This window comes from Hemicordylus capensis, chromosome 5 (genome assembly GCF_027244095.1).
Source record: "Hemicordylus capensis ecotype Gifberg chromosome 5, rHemCap1.1.pri, whole genome shotgun sequence".
NCBI lineage: Eukaryota > Metazoa > Chordata > Lepidosauria > Squamata > Cordylidae > Hemicordylus > Hemicordylus capensis.
The window spans coordinates 15,857,376-15,880,045 of record NC_069661.1 but is presented as its reverse complement, the minus strand read 5'-3'; the positions used below and the strand labels follow the sequence as shown (position 1 = coordinate 15,880,045).

Here is a 22,670-nt window from a genome sequence, read left to right as displayed (position 1 = left end):
GGAAAGGGCACCAGGAAGCCTCCTTTCGCCCCGTCCCTCCTGGAGGAAGATTCATTTAACTTCCCTCCCAACCCCGCAGCAGCTGGTCGCGAGACAGCCGTGGTTTTTTCTTGTGCGCAGGCGCGAGCCCTGACCCGCACGTGTTCCCGTCGTCTGCTGCTTCTCCCTCTGCGCCCGGCCGCCAGTTGCCACAGGAAGAGCGAACGAAGCGAGGGGCGGTATGGTACCGTAATGTCTGTATTGCCGGAGCGCGCCTTTTTCAGCCTCGCCGCCTGATTGGTAGGCCTCAGCTCACGCCGCTAGACTCGTCCCGCTATTCCGTCAGGAGAAAGGCGCGCGGTGATGGCATCATCCGAGCAGGCCAGGCCGGCGAGTGAGGGTAAACAAAACGGCCCCCGGTGCTCCTGTCCTGGGTAGAGACGGCCGTGGAGTTCCTCCTAGCCACACCTAGGATGCGCGATTCGTTGAGGCGATTTCGGGTGCCGAGGAGGCGGCGACCGGAATGAATGAATGAACGAGCGGCGGAGGAGGGGGCATTCTCTTTCCGGCATAGCATGTCAAATCAGCGGACAGCCTCTGCGCTTGATTGGTGGACCGCAGCACGCGCCGTGGGACTCCTCTCGCCTGGCTGTCGGGGGCGGCTGCGCGAACCACGTCGCGCAGTGATGACGTCATCCGAGCGGGTCGAGCCGGCGAAGGGGAGCTAAGCGAAGCGGTGTCTGCACCGCGCCTAGAGAGGTTTGATGTCGCGGAGAGAGACGGAGCGCAGCCTCTCCTCTGCTCGCCACGCCAGCACGCACGGCCTTAGCTGGGGTGGCAGCAACAACTGGGGTGGGTGAGTGAGGGAAAGGACCGTCTCTTACCGTAATGGTTGCATTACAGGAGCGGGTCTTGTCATCCGCTACCGTAATGGCCGTAGTATTCCAGCCCGTGATATATCCTACCTATTTCTCGTATGCAGTGCCCGAGAGAAGAGTCGGTTTGCAGTTTGTCTTTACAGGTAAATAAAATAAATGATTGAAACTTGGAGTCCAGTGCTATGCATAGTAATAAATATAATCCCACTGCCCACAGAAATAAAATGCATTTTAGTTTCTGCATGTGATTAAAATGGTAATAATACTTGGCCTCTATATATCAGAGTTATTTTTTTAATGTTAAAAGCAGTTATTTTCCAGAAATAGGGTTGCTGTCTTAGGGTTTATCCCGTGAACAGACTCCAGCAGGAAAGCTTTTCCAGGAGAGTTGCCTGCTTGAATGTTCCCTTACAAAGAATCCTCTTGGCACTTGTTTCCTGAAACATGCTGGGTTTTTTGCATACAGGGAGTTTTGTGTTTTATTTTTAATGCTAACATTCAGTGGTCCCTCTAATTTTTTTCATCTCTGTGCAGAATGAGTTTTGTTCTGGGTGGCCGTATCAAGGCAGTGTTTGCACACATGCATTCCTGATTCAACCTGAGCAAGATCTAAAATGAACTGAGCAGACATCCAAAAACTTGTGAGCACATGCACAAGTGCATGCCTTAGAGGGAACAGTGCTGACACTGACCTGCCCTTTTTAATTTCAGTGGAACTGTTTGAGTAATTTTCCTCATGTCTGCCATTATAAATATGCCCTAATTATTTGCTAACATAATGCTTAAAGTAGCTTACACTGCTAAAATGTGACATGATTTCATAGTAAAAGATAAAAAGCAAAACTATTTAATTTGAAGGGCTGTTCAGCAGCAACCATAACACATCACTGAAGCCAGCAGATATCTTTTTGTGCTCAAGAAGCTTCTAATTACTAGCCCCTGAAGTACTTTGAGTGAATAATATTCTTTTTTATTTTTTACTGCAGTTGTACTTGAATGCATTTTTGTTCTATAACTCAGAACTGGTTTGTGATTCTGTACTATATTAATAAAATCTGTTTTGGTGTGTTTATAGATAACTGTAGTAGAGGCCAGATGCCTTGAAAATTACTTTATATTCTCCATTCTTGCCTTGGTGACTGAAGCTGCTAAAATGCACCAGAAACTCCTGAAGAGTGCTCATTACATTGAGCTGGGAAGCTACCAGTACTGGCCTGTTCTGGTACCTCGAGGAATTCGCCTATACACTTATGAACAGATTCCAGTGTTCCTTAAAGACAATCCATATATCACAGATGGCTACAGAGCTTACTTGCCTTCAAGACTGTGTTTAAAAAGGTATGGAATCATAGAGCTGAAAGGGATCTTGTTAGATAGTCTAGGCCAAACCCCTGCTGATGCCAAAAGATAAATAAATCAAAATCTAGAGCTAGCCACTGTTTGAAGAGTTCCCAGCTAGGGAGAGTTCACCATCCCCTAGGTAATTGGTTCCATTTTATGGAATTGGTCTAAATGATTTAAGGTGAAATCCATCAATAGGTCTGAAGCTGTGCTTCAAAGATGCAGTAAGCACTCTTTCATTTAAAACCGTCTTTGAAATGTACTTCCAAGTAAATACTCGGGAGTACATTAATAACTTATCTAATGTCAGGAATTGACTCAGCTAGTTATTGGTGTCAAGTAGGTGTCATACCAAGTCAGGCCGTTTGGTCATCTGGCTCAGTATTTTCTATACTGAGCCAGTGGCTGTCCAAGGTTTCAGGCAGAAATCTTTTTCGAGCCATACCTGGAGATGCCAGGGACTGAACCATGCAAAACAGATGCATTGCTACTGAGCCCCATCTCCTAAGGCTGTATTACAGCACTCGCATGTAGCCGTCCATACAAATAAACAGGACAATTCGTGCTCAGTAGTGTGAGACTGGCTTCTCCCTTGAATTGGTCCGAGAGTGTTTAGTCTTGGCTAGTGGTGTGCATGGACCACTGGGTGAACTAGTTGGGTTGAACCAATTGGCTGGGCCTGTCGGTTTGACGAACTGGTTCAAAGTGGTTCACAATCGGCTCACACTCAAACTGGCCTGGTTTGTGGCGGTCCAGTTCGATAGTGAACTGATTCTGCATATCTCTAATCTTGACTTTATACCAGTACATAATAATCTTGTTGAATCAGATCAAGGTCCAGCATCCTGTTTCCAACAATGGCCAGTGCTGGTTTTGGGATCCTACAAGCAGAACATGAAAGCAACAGCCCTCCCCTGTTCTCTCCACTGCATCTGGTATTTGAAAGCGTGCTGCTTCTGAATCTTCCCCGTCCTCCCTTGGCATCCAAGTAGTGCCCACCCTTACCGCTTGTGGCAGTGAATTCTAGAAGTTAATTGTAGTGGATCTGAGAACAGGACTTTCTGTTGTCTGTTCTAAGCCTTCTACTGATCACTCTCAAAGGGTTGAGTCATTCTGCTCCTTGTGCTAGCCCAAGAGACTTGGGTAGTTCGGCTCATCTTGGATGGTTTCACAGGAGCAGTGCATCCATGTGGGACTTTAGACTAAGACAAATTAAGGACATGGGGAAACAGAGTGATGAAGCTAACGGGTCCCATTCCTCCTCCTCCTCCCCCCCACCCCCGCTGGAACTAGGATTCCCACCATGCAATCATACAAAAATATGCCGCTGCCCGCCTTAACCAAATGCACAGAACAATCTCGAGTGAGCCAGCTCCTCCCAGTAAACCCCCCACAGATGGCCCTCTCAAACTGAATGTCCTCACTAAGGAAGCACAGATGGCATGGGCAAAAGGGTGCCCAAAGTGGATATTGACTAGCTTGCAAACGGGAGAGCAGTAGGATACATCCTAGTTGGAACATGGGTTCAGACTGCCAGTTAATGATATTCTGTTTAACTTGTTCACACATGTGCTGGCCTTGGGCCGATAAACACATACATACATACAACTTGTTCACACAGTCATGGTTGTTTCCTTCTACATTTTTCCAGCCTGTTCATTTTATCCAATGAGACAGTCAACATCTGGAGTCATTTACTGGGCTTCTTCCTCTTCTTCATTTTGGGCATATATGACATGATTTCTGTGTTGCCTTCAGCGAGTGCCTCGAGAGAAGATTTTGTTATTTGTTCCATTTGTCTCTTCTGCTTTCAGGTAAGTTTGTTTATTAATTAAAACTCACTCTTGGCTGATGGGAAGAGAAGGTCTGCCCTGGGTCAGGCTTATGGAGGCCTTCTGCTGATGCTAGACAACTTACAGTGGCTTGGCTCTGGATGTTGGACTTGTGGCTCTGCTAGATAACAATAAAATGTGAGAGATGCAAAACTTCCTCATAAGCTCCAAATGCTATTTTATTCACAGGCCACATGCTCATGTAAGTTTCTGAGTTACTTCCCTGCATGATTGTGCAAGGTCCCTATGACCACACACCAGGGACCTTGCACAGTTTTCACAGCTCAACCTGCTGGTCAGCATTTGCATTCTTAGAAGAACACCTCCACAACTTTTGTGGCAAAAGCGATGGGTTCTTCTCAGAAGTGAGAGTTGGCCAGCAAGTGGAGCGGTGAAAATTGTGCCAGGTCCCTGATTGGTGTGTGGCTAGAGGATAAGTTCATAAGAACAGTCCAGCTGGATCAGGCCCAAGGCCTATCTAGTCCAGCATCATGTTTCACACAGTGGCCCACCAGATGCCTCTGGGAAGCCCACAGGCAAGAAGCAAGGCCATGTCCTCTTTCCTACTGTTGTTCTCCTGCAACTGGTATTCAGAGGCATCATGCCTCTGAAGTTGGAGATGGCCCATAGGCACACATTTTATTGTTGTCTGAAAGAGCTCCAAGTCTATGCCCACACGGTGTTGGAGCAGCTGCATGCAGTGCTCCTCAGCCTGGGTTTTTTAATTATTATTAATGTATCTTATTATTATTTATTCGATTTCTATATTTTGTATTTCTTTTATTATAATAAATAATAACTGTAGTGACCAGTCTCCGCACCCTCTAAAGAGTTAACAGGAAGTGAACCCTTGTCTTGACTGACAGGCTGGTGTACTCCATGGCAACCAATCAGTCGACCAGGTGGGTAGGACATGACAGCTGCAGGGGGGAATTTTGGGAAGAAGAAAGGAGGTCTGTGCTGGGAACATGATAAAGGACATGCAGCAATGGAGTTTGCTGTAGCAGGAAGACTGTAGATCCTTGTAAGACAGGATTGTAAGAGGCTTGATTCTCTTCAGGAGTTTGGTGAGTTCAAGGGATGGAAACCTGGGTTTTTGGCTTTGGGAATTTAGTCTAGGAAAAGAGTGTTTAGTCAGACTTCACGTCAGGAATTTATATTTCTTTGTGTGTGTGCTTTGCATTTTCCTAAATATCTGTTCTTTGCAACTAAGTAACTAAGATTTCAAAGTGTGCCACTTTAGAACCAGCAAGGCGTATTGAAGCATTCTTGTAACCAGCTAAGTATTTTTAAGTGTATCTAAAAAGCTAAAAGCCTCAGATGGAACTGTAGTAATGTTTAATAAAAAGTCTTTCCCCCCTTGTTCTATACTTTTCACAAGCCCCCAAGGGTTGGTTATTAACCTAGCAGGAAAATGGGGTGGGGGCTAGGAGGGGGGTTTCTCTGGTGCAAAACCTGCCTCAATGAGATCTTGACCAAATTAGCAATTAGCTCCATGTTCAGGCAGATGCCTGGGAGAACAATTGGTTTTATTCTTGCCTATTAGTAAGGGAGGGGGGGTATATATATTTTTTTATATGCCCAGTGACAGAAAGACTCTGGACTAAAGCACTCTGTTCTTCGTGGCAGCAGTAACCTACCAGAACTTCTGGGTTGATCAGGATCTTTTTCTTAGCTTTCTGGGTTTTGAAAGTTAAGGATTTTTAATCATTTGTAGGCAACTTCTCTGAGCATGCTGAGGAAATGACTCATCGCTGATAGGAGTCATTCCTGAGCTAGTTGACTGAGAAGGCTGCTAAGAGCTGGTTAAAATTGGTTCAGCCAGTTTATTCATTAACTGACCTGAGTCAGAAAGGAAAATTTCCACTTCCCACAATCCGCCACAATAATAATGATAAAAACATAGCAACTAACTATCATATTTCAGTAAACCCATTCATCATTTATAGCCTTCTCACCACTCTGGGCTGGGAGAAAGCAGCATTCCCCACTACTAGGCTAGCATCTTTTGTTTCCAGAATGTCTTAATAGTCGGCTACCGGGTCATAGGGTAGAGCCAGATGGTTCTTCCCTGCTCCTTAGCTGTGTGCTTCTGGTTAAATTGGACAGGTATAAGCTTCTGCTAGCTGATTATGAGTTTTATTCAGATGATTAATCCTCCTACTTGCATATGTGCAAAATGATGCATATTTAGCAAGAAATATATTTTCTCTGATTTTTAAATGATGCATGCATGTGATATATGTGTCATATCATATCAGATAAGGCATTCTCTCTCTTTGTTTGTGAGAAAGGAGGATGCCTCTTAAGGTGGTGTGTGTTGTCTGTAGCACATTTTAAAATCTAACCAAGTAATCAATTAAACCTTGCATTCCTACATGATATAACCCAGTCAAGTCAGATGATGTTATGGAACCTTGTTTAGAGTAAAACTCTTAAGTGTTAACCTTGGAAGGCCAATCTTGAGTTTGTGGATCCAAAAAAACCCCACCCTCAAACCATCTTAACCTGATTATAAATAAATTATTTTATTGCTTGGCTGTCTTGAAACTAGGTCTTGAAGAAATTAATGTGAATTTGTTTGAATGTTTTTATAGGTCTGTATGCTTTGCTCAGTAGGATATCACCTCTTCTGTTGTCATCGCTCAGAGAAGACTAGCCGACGATGGATGGCATTGGATTACGCAGGAATTTCCATTGGTATCCTGGGCTGCTATGTGTCTGGAGTCTTTTATGCGTTTTACTGCAATAATGTAAGTTGATATTAGTGGTGACTAGGCTGCAGACAGGTGTGGCTTTGCTGATGTTGCTTTTTGTTTTCCGGATAACCTAGCTGCTGGTGATGCTGCATAACTTGGCTGGGGCAGAGAATTAATTAGATTAGGGGTGTGTATGGAGAACTAGAATCATTTCAGATAATACTTTCTCATGAAAAGAGAAAGCCTGAGATTTTGGTCCTGGGTGGATAAAAATCAGTTTTCTAAACAAAATAAAACTTTTTTTTTAAATAGTCCAGTAATGTTAAGTGTTTCTTCAAAATAAGGTTTTAATTCCTCTTAAAAAACAGAAGCAGAGGTCATAATGGTGTTACAGCTTGAAATGCAGAATTGTCCTGAACAAGTGTTACAGTATTTAATTCTAATATCTTGAAGTCCCAGGAAGATGCCAAATTGCATAACAACTTGTTCTTGTAAGAAATAATCTGTCTATTTTGCTTTCACTATAATCTTAATCTTAATTGATAATTATAATCTTCACATTAGCCCACTTCAGCCTCAAATGTTCATGTGTCCACCATCTTCCATCAGGATGGATATCACAACTACGCCATTGAGGTGTCCCTATGTGTCACTCACTATAATTGCACCAAATTTGGTTTATATTGGTTAGATGGTCCACAAGTTGGCCCGCTTATGCCTCCGTTTATGCATCCTCCATCTTGAATCAGGGTGGATGACACCACAAACTACACTGTTCAGGTGTGTCTTATGTCCCTACAACTGTATCCAGTTTGGTTCATATTGGTCCAGGCATTGCGAAGTTGATGGGGTTGGGTGGGAGGGCACACACAGAATTCTGGTGATCTCATAAACTTATTTTTCTTAAGGAAGGTAAGCTAAAAATAAAATGTCATTCTGGCCAGTTCAACCAAAGCTCTCTTTGATCAGATGATTAACAAGAGGCAGCTGAGGATGGTAGCGTCCAGCTAAAATTTATCTGTACATCTCTTAAATCTGGATCTTCCACAGTTTTGTGGGCCTCGTCAGTTTGTTTAAAGTGATGTTTTGAAGACAATTCACATTTCTAAACAACTTGCACAGTAATTGCCTGCTTTTTTAAAAGGATCCTCAGATATGCTCCTTGATTGCCTCAGTGAATGAGTTGATCAATTAAAAATGTAGTTAATTGTTGCTTGAAACCTTGGCTGCATGCAATAATGAGCAGCAATTGCTGGTATTGGCATAAATAACCCAGTCATGCCTGTAGAATGTATTGGTTTTTTCTGAAATGAAGTGAAATTAATATAGAGGCTCTCTTTCATTATGGTGAAATAGAATGCTGCTGTTTTATGTTAGGGGGGTTGGTTTTTTATGAGACTATGCTGCCTGAAGTGCTTTTTTTTTTTAAGTAGGACAATGCTGAATTTTAAAAATAAGTCAATAGCACTACTCTACAAGAGGAAAAAGAATGGAAAGAAACCAGTAACTTTAAATCTCTTTCCTTTGGGGGGGGGACAAAAGATGACTGAATAAGGGGCAATTCAGCACCAATTCCTCAGCCATGTTGACCAGGGCAGCAATAAAACTGGTTGAATGTGCAAAGGAGAAGCTTTTAACTTAAAAGGAACAGTTCCCCTGAAAAGCCTTAGTAGCACTTTGCCGGTTCACACTAGATAGGCTGATGTTGCAGTTGTGTGTTATAATAAAAAGCAAATGGCCATAAATAGTATGAAAAAAACCTGAAATATACTGGACTACACTGATTTGATGTTGTGTCATGTCAAAAGTGAGTGAACCATGAAGGGCAAATATGGAAGCAACCTGCTAGTTGACTCTGGTCTAGCACCAAGTTGAGTGTGTTCTCAGTTAATAGATGCAAAAGGTTTTGGCAGTGGGCATGCAACATGAACACCTTATTTGTTCTTCTGTACAGTCAAAAATTAAGTTTTATTATAAATAATAAAAACAATCTCCTTTTTTTAGATTGATTCAAAGTAAATCTAGTTCATTGGAAGGAATGAAATTAGGCTCATTTACAGTGGTCCCTCTAATCCCCCCCCCCAACCATCTGTGTGGAATGAGTTTTGTTCTGGGCGGCAGTATCAAGGCACTGTGTGCGCACCTGCATTCAGAATGGGGCCTTCCTGATTCAACCTGAGTGGGATCTAAAATGAACTGAGCGAACATCCAAAAACTTGTGAGCATGTGCATGCCTTAAAGGGAACAGTGCTCATTTATTATACTAGTGCTGTTTGCCTGACACCTTTTGAGGGAGAAGTCTCTTCATCAGAGACTGTAAGATATGAATGCAAAACAAATACATTGTTTAAATGAATCTTCAAAACTAGAATGTGAATCTTTAAAAGAAAAATATTCTGTTGCTTCGATAAAAATCACCCTTTCATATGCAAAATAATATGGTGCTGGTTTTGTGGCTCTCTGCAGGGTCAGTTCGCACGCGCACTGGCCAATACACGTGATCAGGACTCGGGCATACTAAGAGCACACTCACTCTGATGTCGCCGGAGGCTGCCCCAATGCATTGTCGGGGCGCCCTTTAATTGTGTGGGGGAAGTAAACGGGGTATCCTGTTTAGTCACATGTTTAAACAAGGCTTTGGAACACATGTGGAGAGGCAATTCAGTTGAATGTCCCCTTCAAGCAATTAAGTGATGTCCTGAGAGCACATTGGGATGTCCTCTGGTGATGTTGCAGTGGGCACGTGCCGGTGAACAACCATTTGAACTGGTGAGCCTGGAAAACTATTGTAAGTGTATATTCAAGAATTTAGTAGAAGATCCTTTTTGTTTGACCTCACCATTTCTTGATCAAAGATTTTGATTCCAGTTATCAACCAGAGACTGCCTGTCTCTTCTCTCCCCCCTACCCCATTTCCCCCCCAGTACTGGCGTCAAGTATACTTAATCACTGTGCTTGCAATGATCTTGGCAGTCTTCTTTGCTCAGATCCACCCCAGTTACCTCACTCAGCAGTGGCACAGGCTGCGCTCAGTCATCTTCTGCTCTGTGTCAGGCTATGGAATCATTCCTACCATCCACTGGATTTGGCTCAATGGAGGTGTTGGTGCATCTATTGTGCAGGTAAGCTGAGAAGTCACCGGCCTTGCATCCCAAGAGTCTGCCCGGACTGCAGAAAATTGCAGTCTTTCCTGCAAATCAATCTGACTGTCTGTACACACAGACCTGCAGGCTTTTGGTCTTCTTTCTGTGTCTTTATTCTCTGCTAGCACCTCAATCAGGGAGTTTACACAATTTTGGCAGCGCCACCTACTGGCCTTCAGTGATTTTTAACTCGCCTTTTTAATACTACTTTTGTGGTGACGGCAGGTTAATTGCTGAATGCAAGAGCTGGCCAGCAGGTGGTACTGCCAGATTGCGCGAACTCCCTACTTGAAGGATGACCAGAGAATAAGCACGCGGAAGGAAGGAGAGTGAAAGCCTGTGGGTCTGTGTGTCTGTCCAGTCAGATCTTGGTGGCAACTTGCGGGAAAGTCCAGAATTGATTGCATTCTGGATAGGTCCCAAACCTAGCGATGTTCAATTCTGGAATAGGTCTTACTGATTTTTAATGCAATTTCCTTCCAGATAAGCTTGCTTAGTATAGAAGCATACTTTTGGGATGCATCCTGTAACTTCATCCCAAGCTTTTGAAAAAGGGGTGTTTTTTCTTTAAACTAAAAATGTGAAGCAAAAGATAAACATAAGCACTGAAACTTGAATTATATTAACTCTGCTCCCCAAGATGAAAATAACCCAGGGCACAATTATAGCCTGGTCTGTCCTTAGGTTGTGTCCAAATGTGGATACATTTGGTTGTGTCCTAAATGTGGCCTTCAGTGAGGGACTAAGGTCTGAGGGGAAGTTATGTTCAAGATCCTCCAGTTTTAGCTTGTTTTATTGGTTTGTGCCAGGCTGCTCATAGGGATATGTCTGGGCTCTCTTGTTAAGGATGGAGCAGGGGGTGTGTTCGATGAGGTTTGGCCGGCTATTTGAGTAGTGGTGGGGAATAGAGGATTGGGCATTGGCAAGCCAGCATGCCCTTACAGGGGAAGGGAGTCCAGTAATTTTATTACTCTTCCAGCTGCCCTGTCAGCTCTCAGGCTTCGGGGAGTAGTTCCAACTCCTCACTGAACCTAACCATGCTCCTTTGTAATGCCAGGTCAGTTCAAAATAAGATCGAAATAATCTATGATTTAATTGTGGCTGAAAGAGCCAACCTGGCTTGTATAACCACACAGGACCAGGCTAGTGCCCTTCCCCCAGGGTGGTCTGTTCCTGAGCAGGTATGGGGAAGTGGGTGGGGTGTGTGGAGTGACTGTGGTCCATAAGAATAACATCTCCCTTACCAGGATCCCTGTGAGAGAAATGACTTATTGAGTGTGTGTTCCTTAGGTTGGGGAATCGGAATAGATTGGGGACTCTGTTGGTGTACTGTCCATCTCGTTGCCTAACAGACTTCTTAACTGAGCTGCTGGAGCTGGTCACTGAGTTGGTGTTGGAGTTGCCCAGGCTTTTGGTGTTGAGTGATTTCCACATCCACTTTGGGACTGGCTTGTCTGGTGCTGCTCAGGAGCTCATAGCGGTCATGACAACTATGGGTCTGTCCAATAAGTCCTAGGGCCTATGCATGTTTCTGGTCACATGCTGGATTTGGTCTTTTGCTTGGATCCGGGGGGTGTTTGTGGGTGGGCTCTCGTGTAGTTTTCCCATCGTCTTGAGTGGATGACTTCCTGTGGTAGGAAGTCTACCACCCTACTACTACTGCCAGTTACAGCCCTACTACTACTGCTACTACTTGCTACTGTTTAGCAGCAGCCATTTGTCTCAATTGCTCTCAATTGAGCCATTGCTCAATTCCCAGCCCCTCTCCCTTCCCTTGCCTGAATCCCATCTGCCCCAAGCCCCTTTCCCTGTGTTCGTCTAAGTTGGTTTTCTCTCCTTCCCTTCTTGGTTGAAACTGTTGTTTTGAATTTGGTCAGTGAGAATAGATGACAGCTCATACACATCCATCATTAGAGTGCTGGAATTGCCTTAGAAGTCATTGATTGCTAAATTGTATTTGACAGTTGCTCAGATGCTCCAACTATGACTTGATTTTCCTATAATAAAACTTCAATTTCTCCAATAGCCTCACGTTTGACTCCCTCTCTCTCTCTATGATGCCAATCTGTCCATGAGCCACACAAAGAATTAGAATTGTGGGGGCTGCAGCATCAGTTTCCCCTTCACTTAGATACTCTGCCTCCCCCGCGGCATACTTAATACAATTGGAAGTCCACAATTGGAAGTCCGCGGCATACTTAACACAATTGGTGGTAGGAAGTCTACCACCCCTGACTCCTGCAGGGGTGGTAGACGTATTAGAAAGGTCCTCCCAAGAACACTGTTGGATCCAGTAGGATTCCAAAGGACCTTGGAGGGATTTGGAGTTGGATTGGTAAGGGATTCTTTCGATGCTTTGGTGGATACCTGGAACAGGGAACTTACCAGGACAGTAGACACGGTCGCTCCTAAGCATCTTCTCCGGCCCGCTTCATAATCAGTTCCATGGTATATGGAAAAGCTATGGGAGCTTAAGTGGCAAGGAGCGCAAATAGGAGGTCTCATCTTGAATTCGATAAGACACAGTATAGAGTCCATTTAAAGGCTTACACTGTGGCAATATGTGCAGCAAGGAAGCAGTTTTATTGCTTGTATGTGTCTGCAAATTCTCATCCAGCAGAGCTGTTCCAGATTGTTAGGGATTTAACTCAAGCCCCTCCTCTTTCAAATCCGTTTCCAGAAAACATGTCTCACTGTGAGGCATTCAGTGAGTTCTTTGCAGATAAAATATCTCGCATTCGGGCTGATCTAGACTCCAATATTTCTGCAGAGCCAGTTAGGGAGGTGTCCAGAAATCTGTCTTGCAAGATTAGATTGGATCAGTTTCAGTTTGTGATTCCTGAGGATGTGATGCTTGGTATGGCCTACTAGCTGTTCTTTGGATCCTTGTCCAACATGGCTGATTTCATCTTGCAGGGAGGTTGTTGGTGCTGGCCTACTTGATATCATTAATACCTCACTGAGGGAGGACAGATTGCCACTTTGTTTGAAGGAGGCAATGGTTAGATCTTTTCTTAAGAAGCCCACTCTGGATTCCCTGGTGATGGATAATTATAGGCCAATCTCAAACCACCCATGATTAGGTAAGATGGTTGAGAGGGTGGTGGCTGACCAGCTCAAAGCAGTCTTGGAGGAAACCAAGCCGATCAGTGGTCCCTCTAATTTTTTTCATCTCTGTGCGGAATGAGTTTTGTTCTGGGTGGCAGTATCAAGGCACTGTGTGCACACCTGCATTCAGAATGGTTCAACCTGAGCGGGATCTAAATTGAACTGAGCGGACATCCAAAAGCTCGTGCGCGGACACGTGCACACGCCTTAGAAGGAACAGTGAAGCTGATTATCAGAAGCTGATTATCTAGACCCATTTCAAACTGGCTTTAAGGCATCCTATGGGGTTGAGATAGACTTGGTTGACCAGATAGATGACCTTCACTAGGGAATTGAAAGAGAGAGTGTGATTCTGCTGGTTCTTTTGGATCTCTCAGTGGCTTTCAATACCATTGACCATGGTATCCTTGTGGATCACCTGAGGGATTTGGGGATAGGAGGCACTATTTTTACAGTGGTTCCGCTCCTTTGTCTTGGGTAGATTTCAGATCGTGGTGCTTGGTGACAGTTGCTCCTCAAAAGAAGAACTGCTATATGAAATCCCTCAGGGCTCCATTTTGTCACCAATACTTTTTAACATCTACATGAAACCGCTGAGTGAGGAAATCAGGGAATTTGGTGCTGGATGTTATCAATATGCTGATGACACCCAAAATCTATTTCTCCTTATCAACAATATTAGGGATAATCAGGAAATGGCATTAACCCCTTAAATGCCTGCTTACAGGCAGTAATGGGCTGGATGAGGGATAATAAACTGAAGCTGACTCCAAGCAAGACTGAGGTACTCATTATGACCCCCCAACAATCTGCAGGATGGGATAGAACTTTCTCTGGATAGAACATTCTGAGGACTCCCCCATAAAGAACAGGTTCAGAGCTTGGGAGTGCTCTTGGACCCAGATCTCACCCTGCTGTCTCAGGTTGAGGCTGTGGCCAGGAGCGTCTTTTACCAGCTGCAATTGATTCAACAACTCCGCCTGTTCCTTGAGAAGAATGACCTGAAAACAGTGGTTCACCAGGTGGTAACCTTCCGGTTGGACCAGTGTTCTCTCTAATTCTTTTCGTCTGTGTGCAGAATGAGTTTTGTTCTGGGTGGCAATATCAAGGCAGTGTGTGTGCATGTGCATTCAGAGTGGGACCCTCCTGATTTAAACTGAACGAGATCTAAAATGAACTGAGCGGACATCAAGAAATGTGTGAGCGTGCATGTCCTTAGAGGGAACACTGGGTTGGACTACTGCAATGCGCTCTATGTAGGGCTGCCTTTGTACATAGTTCAGAAACTTCAGTTAGTCCAAAATGCGGCAGCCAGGTTGGTCTCTGGGGTATCCCAGAGAGACCACGTTATGCCTGTACTTAAACAATTGTACTGGCTGTCAATATGTTTTTGGGCAAAGTACAAAGTGTTGGTTATTACCTTTGAAGCCCTGAATGGCTTAGTCTGGGTTACCTGAGAGAGTGCCTTTCTCTACAAGATCCCCACCACTCATTAAGACCATGAGGAGGGGTCCATCTTCGGGTGCCACCAGCTCATTTGGTGGCAACCTGGGATTGGGCCTTCTCAGTTGTCACTCCTAGGTTGTGGAATGCACTCCCTGTAGATATAAAAGCATTATCTTCCTTTGGAGGCCTTCAGGAGAGCCTTAAAGACCCATCTTTTTAGCCTGGCTTTTAATGATATCTAATTTTTATTTTAATTAGTTTTAATGTGGTTTAACCTTTAAAAAAATATGTGTGTGTATGTTTAATTTTAATATAAATGGCCCTGAGCCCATTTAGGAAGAGTGGTATATAAATTGTGAATGAATGAATGTTAATCTAGGAAGCAATGGGACTTAAGTTCCCCGTTATCCTAGATCAAGCCTTGATCTAGCACCTTTAGTCTGATAACTACATAAGTGTTGTGAAGCAGGAGGGAGGAGAGTATTGCTGTGGGATTTGGGGGAAGCCTGCTTGCTGTTTTCTCAATTTCCTTATCCTGCAGAAGACAAGCAGTTTTTTGTCTAGTCAGTTTTACTTCTAGCAGCATGTGGCATTGAATTGCAAGGTGCTGCTCCTCACAGGGAGAGGTTGTTCCGTCTTAAAAAAAATTAAGAAGGAACAAAAAGCAAAAAAACCACCACTGATCCAAATTTACTTTATTCTTTATAAATGCCTTTTTACTGTTGGAATAATTTAATTGGAGGAAGAAGTCTCAATAACATTCATAGTGAGTACATTCTTATCTCCAGATTTGTGCATGTTCTTTCTAAAAAAAAAAAAAACCCATAGGAAAAGAGCTGCTCAGTTTATTTGGGTTTCATCCTAGTTCTGGTGACCTACTTTACATTTGAAATTAGTTCAAATGAATAACTTTCTCTTTTTTAAAAAAATTAGATGAATCAGGAACTCGATGACATTAATGAATATTAACACGGCTTCTTTCTTTTTCAGGAATTTGCTCCCCGTGTGATTGTGATGTACTTGATAGCTCTTATAGCTTTTCTCTTCTATATTTCAAAAGTCCCAGAAAGATATTTTCCAGGTAGAGATACTCATGTGCTAGACTGTTGAAGACACACGCTGAAGTTTTGGTAGCTGTAAGATCTTACTGGTAGAAGTTCTGCCTCTGGAAGCTACATACTACTGTTTTGTGTAGCTTCTAGAGGCAGAACTGCTTCATTGCCTTTGGAAACCTTGGCATTATTGTTACAAAGCCTTCCTGCTATGCGGTCACTAGGAATTCTCTATGGTGTAGGCCAGCGTTAATTCAAGGTCATGAGAGTACTTGCTATCCTATGTACCACCTGCTTTAGTGGCTGCTGGTACACTAGCCCCAGGGGCTATTATAGTACTGTGCTTGTGCTTCTTAAATATCAGAAGCTCCCAGGTTCAATCCCTAGCATTTCCAGGTAGGGCTAGAAAAGGCTCAGTCTGAAACCTTCTGCCAGTCAATGTAGACAGTATTGAGCTATGGTCTGACTTGGTGTAAGGCAGTTTCCTGTGTTCCTGTGTAAATTGCATACTCTGCGTCACAGTTTGTTCCAGCATTTTGGGGACTTCAGAAGAGGAAACTTCTCAAAAATGAGGGGACTGGTAAAAAGGAAGCTGAAAGGGAAAGTCAGGAGAGTCAAATCACTCCAGAAAGCATGGAACTTATTTATAACCACAATAATAGAAGCTCAGTTGGGATGTATACCAAAGAGGAGGAAAGGTACCACCAAGTTCAGGATGCCACCAGTGTGGCTAACAAGTAGTCAAGGAAGCTATAAAAGGGAAGAAGACTTCCTTCAGAAAATCGAAATCCTGCCCAAGTGAAAGAGAAACTCTGGCAAAAGAACTGCAAGGAGACTAAAGGATGCAAAAAGAGAGTTTGAGGAGCATAAAGCTAGAAGTGTCAAGGGGAATAACACATGTCTTTAACCTTAATCCTAACCTGCCAGGGAGCTGGTTGGACCTTTAGATGATGAGGGCATGGAAGGAATTATTAAGGAGGATAAGGAGATTGCAGAGAAGCTGAATGAGTTCTTCGCATTTGTCTTCACAGCAGAGGATACTGACCATAACTCACTCCAGAACTGAGCTTCTCAGGCTCAGAGGCTGGAGAACTTTGCCAGTTTAAGGTAACGAGAGAGGATGTTCTAAACAGTCTTGAGAAGCTAAAAATGAACAAATCACCAAGGACAGATGGCACCCACCCAAGAGTTCTGAAGGAACTCAGTTGTGAAATTGCTGATCTGCTAGCAAAAATGTGTAACTTTTCCTTACAGTCAGACTTTATATAGCGGACTGGAAAGTAGCTGAGTAACTCTGATTTTCAAAATGGGATCCAGGGGGATCTGGGAAACTGCAGACTGGTTAGCTTAACTTTAAGGACAAAATTGTTAAACATATAGAAGAACAGGCCTTGATGAAGGAGAACAAGCATGGTTTCTACAAAGGCAAGTCTTGCTTCACTAACCTTTTGGAGTTCTTTGAGAGTGTTGTCAAGCATGTGGATAAAGGTGATCCAGTTGACATAGTATACTTGGACTGCCAAAAGCTTTTGACAAAGTTCCTCACCAGAGGCTCTTGAGTAAACTTAAGTCATGGGATGAGGGGACAGGTTCATGTTTGGATTGGTAACTGGCAGAAGGACAGGAAACAAAGGGTAGGAATAAATGAAGAGTTTTCACAATGGAGGGAAGCAAGAAGCGGGATTCCCAGGGATCTGTACTGGGACCAGTGTTCTTTAGCTTAGGAACAGCCCTGCTGGATCAAGCCCAAGGGTTATCTAAGCCAGCATCATGTTTAACACAGTGGCCCACCATATGCCTCTGGGAAGCCCACGGGCAAGAGCTGAGGTCATGCCCTCTCTCCTATTGCTTCCTTGCAATTGGTATTTAAAGACATCTTGCCTCTTGGGCTGGAGGTGGCCTATAGCCCTCAGACTAGTAGTTATTGATAGACTTGCCCTCCATGAATGTATCTTAAGCCCTTAAAGCCATCCAGGCTGGTGACTGTCACCACATCTTGGTGACATGCTCATTCACAAATGATCCAGAAGTTAGGGTAAGCAGCGAAATGGCCAAAGTTGCAGATGACACTAAACTATTTAGGGTAATGACATCCACAACAGATTGTGAGGAACTCCAAAAGGATCTCCCCAAACTGGGTGGGCGGTGACACCATGGCAAATGTAGTTCAGTGTAAGCAAGTGTAAAGTGATCACATTGGGGCAAAAAAACCCCTTTACCTATACACTGATTGGGTCTCTGCTGTTAATGAATGACCAGGAGAGAGATCTTGGGTTCATGATGGATGTTGAAAATATCAACTCGGTGTGTGGCAGCTGTGAAAAAAGGCAAATTCCATGCCAGTGATCATTAGGAAGGGGATTGAAAATAAAACTGCTAGTATCATAATGCCCTTATACAAATCTATGGTGCATCCATATATGGAGTACCTCATGCGTTCTGGCCACAATATTTGAAGGAGAACATTGTAGAACTGGAAAAGGTACAGAAGATTGCAACCTAGATGATTGGGGCCTGGAGCACCTTCCTTATGAGGCAAGGCTACAGTATCTGGGGCTTTTTAGTTTGGAAAAGAGGTGACTATGGGAAAACATGATAGAGGTGTATAAAATTATGCATGGAGTGTTGAGAGTGGACAGAGAAATTTTCTCCCTATCTCACAACACTAGAACCAGGGGTCATCCCATGAAACTGGTGGCTAGGAAACTTAAGACCGACAAAAGGAAATACTTTCCACATAGCACATAATCTATAAAACTATCTGCCCCAGGATGTGGTGATGGCCACTAGCATGGATTGGCTTTAAAAGGGGCTTGGACAAATTCATGGAGGACAGGTCTATCAATGGTTACTTTTTTGTCAGCTATAGGCCACCTCCAAACTCCGTCAGGATGCCTCTGGATACCAAGAGAGAGGGTGTGTCCTTGCCTCTTGCCTGTTTACTTCTCAGAGCCATCTGGTGGGTTACTGTGAGAAACAGGATGCTGGATTAGATGGGCCCAATCCATTAGGGCTGTTCTTATGTTCTGTTCCCCACCATGACCTACCAAATAGATACCTCTGGAAGTTCACAGAGTGTGAAGTCAACTCCCTGCCCCAGCATCTGTTGTTCAGAGAAATTTGCTTAAGTATGTACAATGTTTCCCAGGGTCCTTTCTTCCATTTGAGTATGGGGTACAATTTTCTTGATGGGGTACAATTTGCTTGATTGCTTGCTTGACAAAAATCAGTATAGATTATTGGAGTATATGTGAATCAGTGCCTCTGGTACATAGAGAAAATGTCAGGGTAAATAAAAGATGCTATTGTGTTGTGTGTTAGTTTAGCTAAAATATTCCTTTCTCTCCCTTTCCAACAGGGCAGTTAAACTACCTCGGCTCTAGCCACCAACTATGGCATGTCCTTGCAGTGGTGATGCTGTACTGGTGGCATCAATCTACAGTGTACATCATGCAGTACAGACACAGCAAGCCTTGTCCTGACCACAGTGCACCCTAGCACATGAAGGTACAGCATTCCCTTGATATAGGGGGAGATGGGGGTGTTATCAGGAAGAAGGCTCTCTTGGTACAATTTAGATACAACGCCATCCATTCTCATCTTTTTCTGCATCTTTCCTCTGACTTGGGATTTGAGGATACCCTATTGGCTGACATACCCATCTTTTCCATCTAACTCTGGAGAACCAGGCAACTATCTTACCTCACTTCCTCCCCTGCCCCATTAAAAATGGCTCCCTTGATGGAAAGTAGATACAGTTCATCTTGGAGCAGGTGTTTTGTTTAGCATTTCTTATATCTTCCCCCTGCACCCTCCCCCAAAAAGCAACTGTGCAGGGTGAGAATGGAGATTGAACCCATAAGTCCCCGCACTACATAGCCAATACCAGCTATGGGGTGGGGAGAGATGAGGTGGGGAAATAAACAACTAGATCCCGACCCCTCCACTGCTTTTTGAGATTGAGGGAGAAAAGACATCAGGTATTCCAGTAATTTAAAAATTTTAATGTGTGTATTCATTGAGATTTTTGTTATATGAACTTTAACTGTGTGTGTTTGTATGTGTATATAAAAATTTAACTTGTATACCACTTAGAGATTTCTATTATCAGGCGGTAAAGAAATATGATAAATAAATGGAATCCCAGTGTTGCATCTAATTATGGTCCTTTTGTTTGCAATCCATTTGTTTCTTTCAGAATATAACTGCACTGAAGGTGGGAAGATGAATGTCTCTGTTGCGTTCACAATTCAGGAGCACTGTCCTGAATGGCTGTGAATCTGTTCCACGTGCTAGGAATGGTACATCATAGGCGTTCCTGAGACACTAACTAAATCTCCAGCTTGAACAACTTTCTGTTCAAGGTCTGGACCATGGAACAGCTGCAAGGTCACTCTGTACTGAGAGAATAGAACTGGGCCTACAAAATATATGGATCACTTTTATTCATTACTACTGATATAATGATCAGTTTACTCAGATAAGCTGAGAACTAGGGAAGTGCTCCCTAAAATGCATGCATGCAAAGTTCCTGCCATAAATTCTCATGTTGGGATCTGAGAATCCATCTTGTGCGCTATGTTTTTAAGGTGTTCGCTGTGTCCTTACACTAATGTTGCTGTTGTACCACCTAAATATGAACTGAATTTCTTCACATGCACACACCCCTTCTCTAAAAGAATCTTTTTTTAGCTTTCTTCAGTTGTAACTCGTAGCTGTGAAAGAAACTAACCAGTAATGTTCGTTTCCAGCAAACATTAAAATACAATTCAGAACAGAAGATACTTGATTTCTTGAATAATCTAGATGTGCAAGTTTCAATGGTTTGCTAATGACACGTCACATGTTTATCTCATGTCAGCTGCTGTTCCTAAAGCTACACCAAATTGCTTTGAGCCGCCTTTTGTGAGGTCAGTTGCCTGTTGCCATTTGTCCCAGGCCAGATGTGCTTATTGACACTTGCCAGTGAGTGGATTGGTTATGTCAAACAGGAGTTCAGAACAATTTTGTAACTAACTAGGTAAGGTCTGGCTAGCTCATACTTTGAAATTCTGGCTACTTCGTGCCAAATCGGTATGGGACAAACTGCAAGGTGAAAATGGGAGAAGTCCTTTAAAAGGTTTCTAATAGTGGCCAGGGAGGTGGTGAAAGGGCACCTTACTGGCAGCAGTGCCAGTGGGTCCCCCAAACCCTAGTGCTCCCACCCCATAGTGCCACTGCCACGTGGGTCATGCTGCTGGGTAAGGTGCCCTCTCATAGCCTGCCACTGCCCTCAGAAACCTTTTAAAGGCAGGATTCCCCTTTACAAGCATCACCCAACAGACCAGGCCTGGTTCGAACTCAGACCGGCCACCTTATTTTCAAGGCTCTTTTGGTTTGGGTTTGACTGAACCCGGTTCAATTCAAACCGGTTCTACACACCTCTACTGCAAACCGTATAGTTCTAGCCCAATATTGGCCGAGTCTGTGATCTTGGAAAATTATAGATGGGCTGAAGCCAAGATGTTTATACCTATAAAAATGTATGAGAAACAGGTGTTGTAGGCAATAGTCTTTGCTGCAGAACACTAATTTTCTAAACTTAAGTTCAGCAGCAATTTAAAAAATTTTTTGCAGCCTTATACATGACCTTGGGAGATGCGCTTCCCTTCCCTTGTGTGTAGAACCTTTTTAAAAAGCATGATTGCTGCTGAACTGATTTCTCATGAAGCCTCTTCATTGTTGAGCAGATTTGGCTAAAAGCTTGCAGACTTGATTTCTGTATGGGAAGACCAGAACCAGGGGTTTGCATTAGCTAACTAAACTGGATAAAAATGGCCATAATTAGATCTGACTTGTATTTGCTATGTTTGGAATTAGTCCACAAACCAGGCTCTTTTTCTGTCTCTCAATTAACCTAGTTTTAATCCCACCTTTAAATACTGGATTTTAAAAATTGCCCTTTACTTTGCCTTGTAACCACTGATTAACAGTGGTCGATGTAGTTACTTTGAAAATAGTATCTTTTTGTAGCTTCTCCAACCATCAACATAGCCTGTAGATCCCAATTCTACAATCATTTGTCCTTCTCTTGAGGGGTGGGGCGGGGGGAAGGCTTTGATGGTTGTTGGCTTGTTAAACACCTTAGAGCTGTGAATGCTTTGTATTCTGGAACTAGACTGACTTGGTTTTAAATGGGAGCAAGATTTAAAATTAAGTTGAAATTAACCCTAGATTAAATGTTGTGAACAGAGTCTGAAGAGTATGTTCTATCTGCCATAGGTTTACCTTAATGGACAATGTAGCTAAAGTGTAGCAGAATTTTTTTTTTAATTGGGTCATAATTAAAGAAGACCTAGGCTTGTATGGATGGCCTGCCTCTTAAACTTGGTCACCTTCATAGGTAGCATCAACTTGTCAATTGAGCAAATGCATACCAATATCTGCTACCAGAGCCTCATTTAAAATTGGACACTGTAAACCTACAAGGAGCATTGGTTTAGATGACACAGCCATGATCTGTCAGTGGATTAAAGCTGTTTAGATGGTTTTAAAAAACACACACCTTAAATGGGCACAAGTGTCAAGTTTAACTACATGCATAAAAATCCTTTATTACCACTTGAATGCAATTTAATCTAGTTGTATGGTATACAATATATAAATATAGCCTCTGTAAATAAAGAGTTTATGTAATATGTACTTGATGTGGTGGTTTGCAAAGTGGCAAGCGTGCTCTGGAACCCGAGGGGAGAGGGTAGGTGGCCTTTGACTTGGCACTCAGTTTTGAGATGTGCAGGAATGAAACTTCCACTGCCCCCATTTATGATAAAAAGCCACATAGGGAGGGACATCACTCAATGGTAAAAGCTTTGCATGTGAAGACCTGCCCCAGTACACAACTCAGCCTCCTTGCTGCACTCTCAGCTATGGCAGTTGGTTGAAGAGGCAACCATAACCACAATGGCAGGTGCTTCCATGATTGGCAGCATAGCTCACCCAAGGCTGCTGCTCAGAGAAGCACCCACCATCACAGTTACAGTGGCTCTTGTCTGAAGAGGCAAAAGCTGTAACTTAGAAGGCATGATGGGGGCGGAGAGAATGACATGCTGGGGTGGTACTTATAGGTGCATGTTCAGCACTAATTGTGTACAGTGCCTTAATTATAACATCCAAATAGGGTGCACTGGCTTTCTTCAAGCTCTTTTTATGG

The 22,670-nt window shown here is 43.4% G+C and overlaps 1 protein-coding gene across 3 annotated transcripts; it reads left to right on the top strand.

Moving 5' to 3' along the window:
* The first annotated feature begins 174 nt into the window (after positions 1–174).
* On the top strand, positions 175–22,159 carry PAQR3 (progestin and adipoQ receptor family member 3). 3 transcript variants are annotated; one of them, XM_053252066.1, is made up of 8 exons: positions 179–1,000; positions 2,003–2,195; positions 3,850–4,012; positions 6,628–6,783; positions 9,654–9,851; positions 15,417–15,507; positions 18,837–18,985; positions 19,677–22,159. In XM_053252066.1, exons 1-7 carry the CDS (start codon positions 868–870, stop codon positions 18,974–18,976), a joined length of 1,074 nt encoding a protein of 357 aa, XP_053108041.1. In that variant the 5' UTR covers positions 179–867; the 3' UTR covers positions 18,977–18,985; positions 19,677–22,159. The 3 variants fall into 3 exon arrangements, with proteins under 3 accessions (XP_053108043.1, XP_053108041.1, XP_053108042.1); XM_053252067.1 differs by having other exon boundaries at positions 180–1,000; positions 1,933–2,195; XM_053252068.1 differs by lacking the exon at positions 9,654–9,851 and having other exon boundaries at positions 175–1,000.
* The last annotated feature ends 511 nt before the right edge of the window (positions 22,160–22,670 follow it).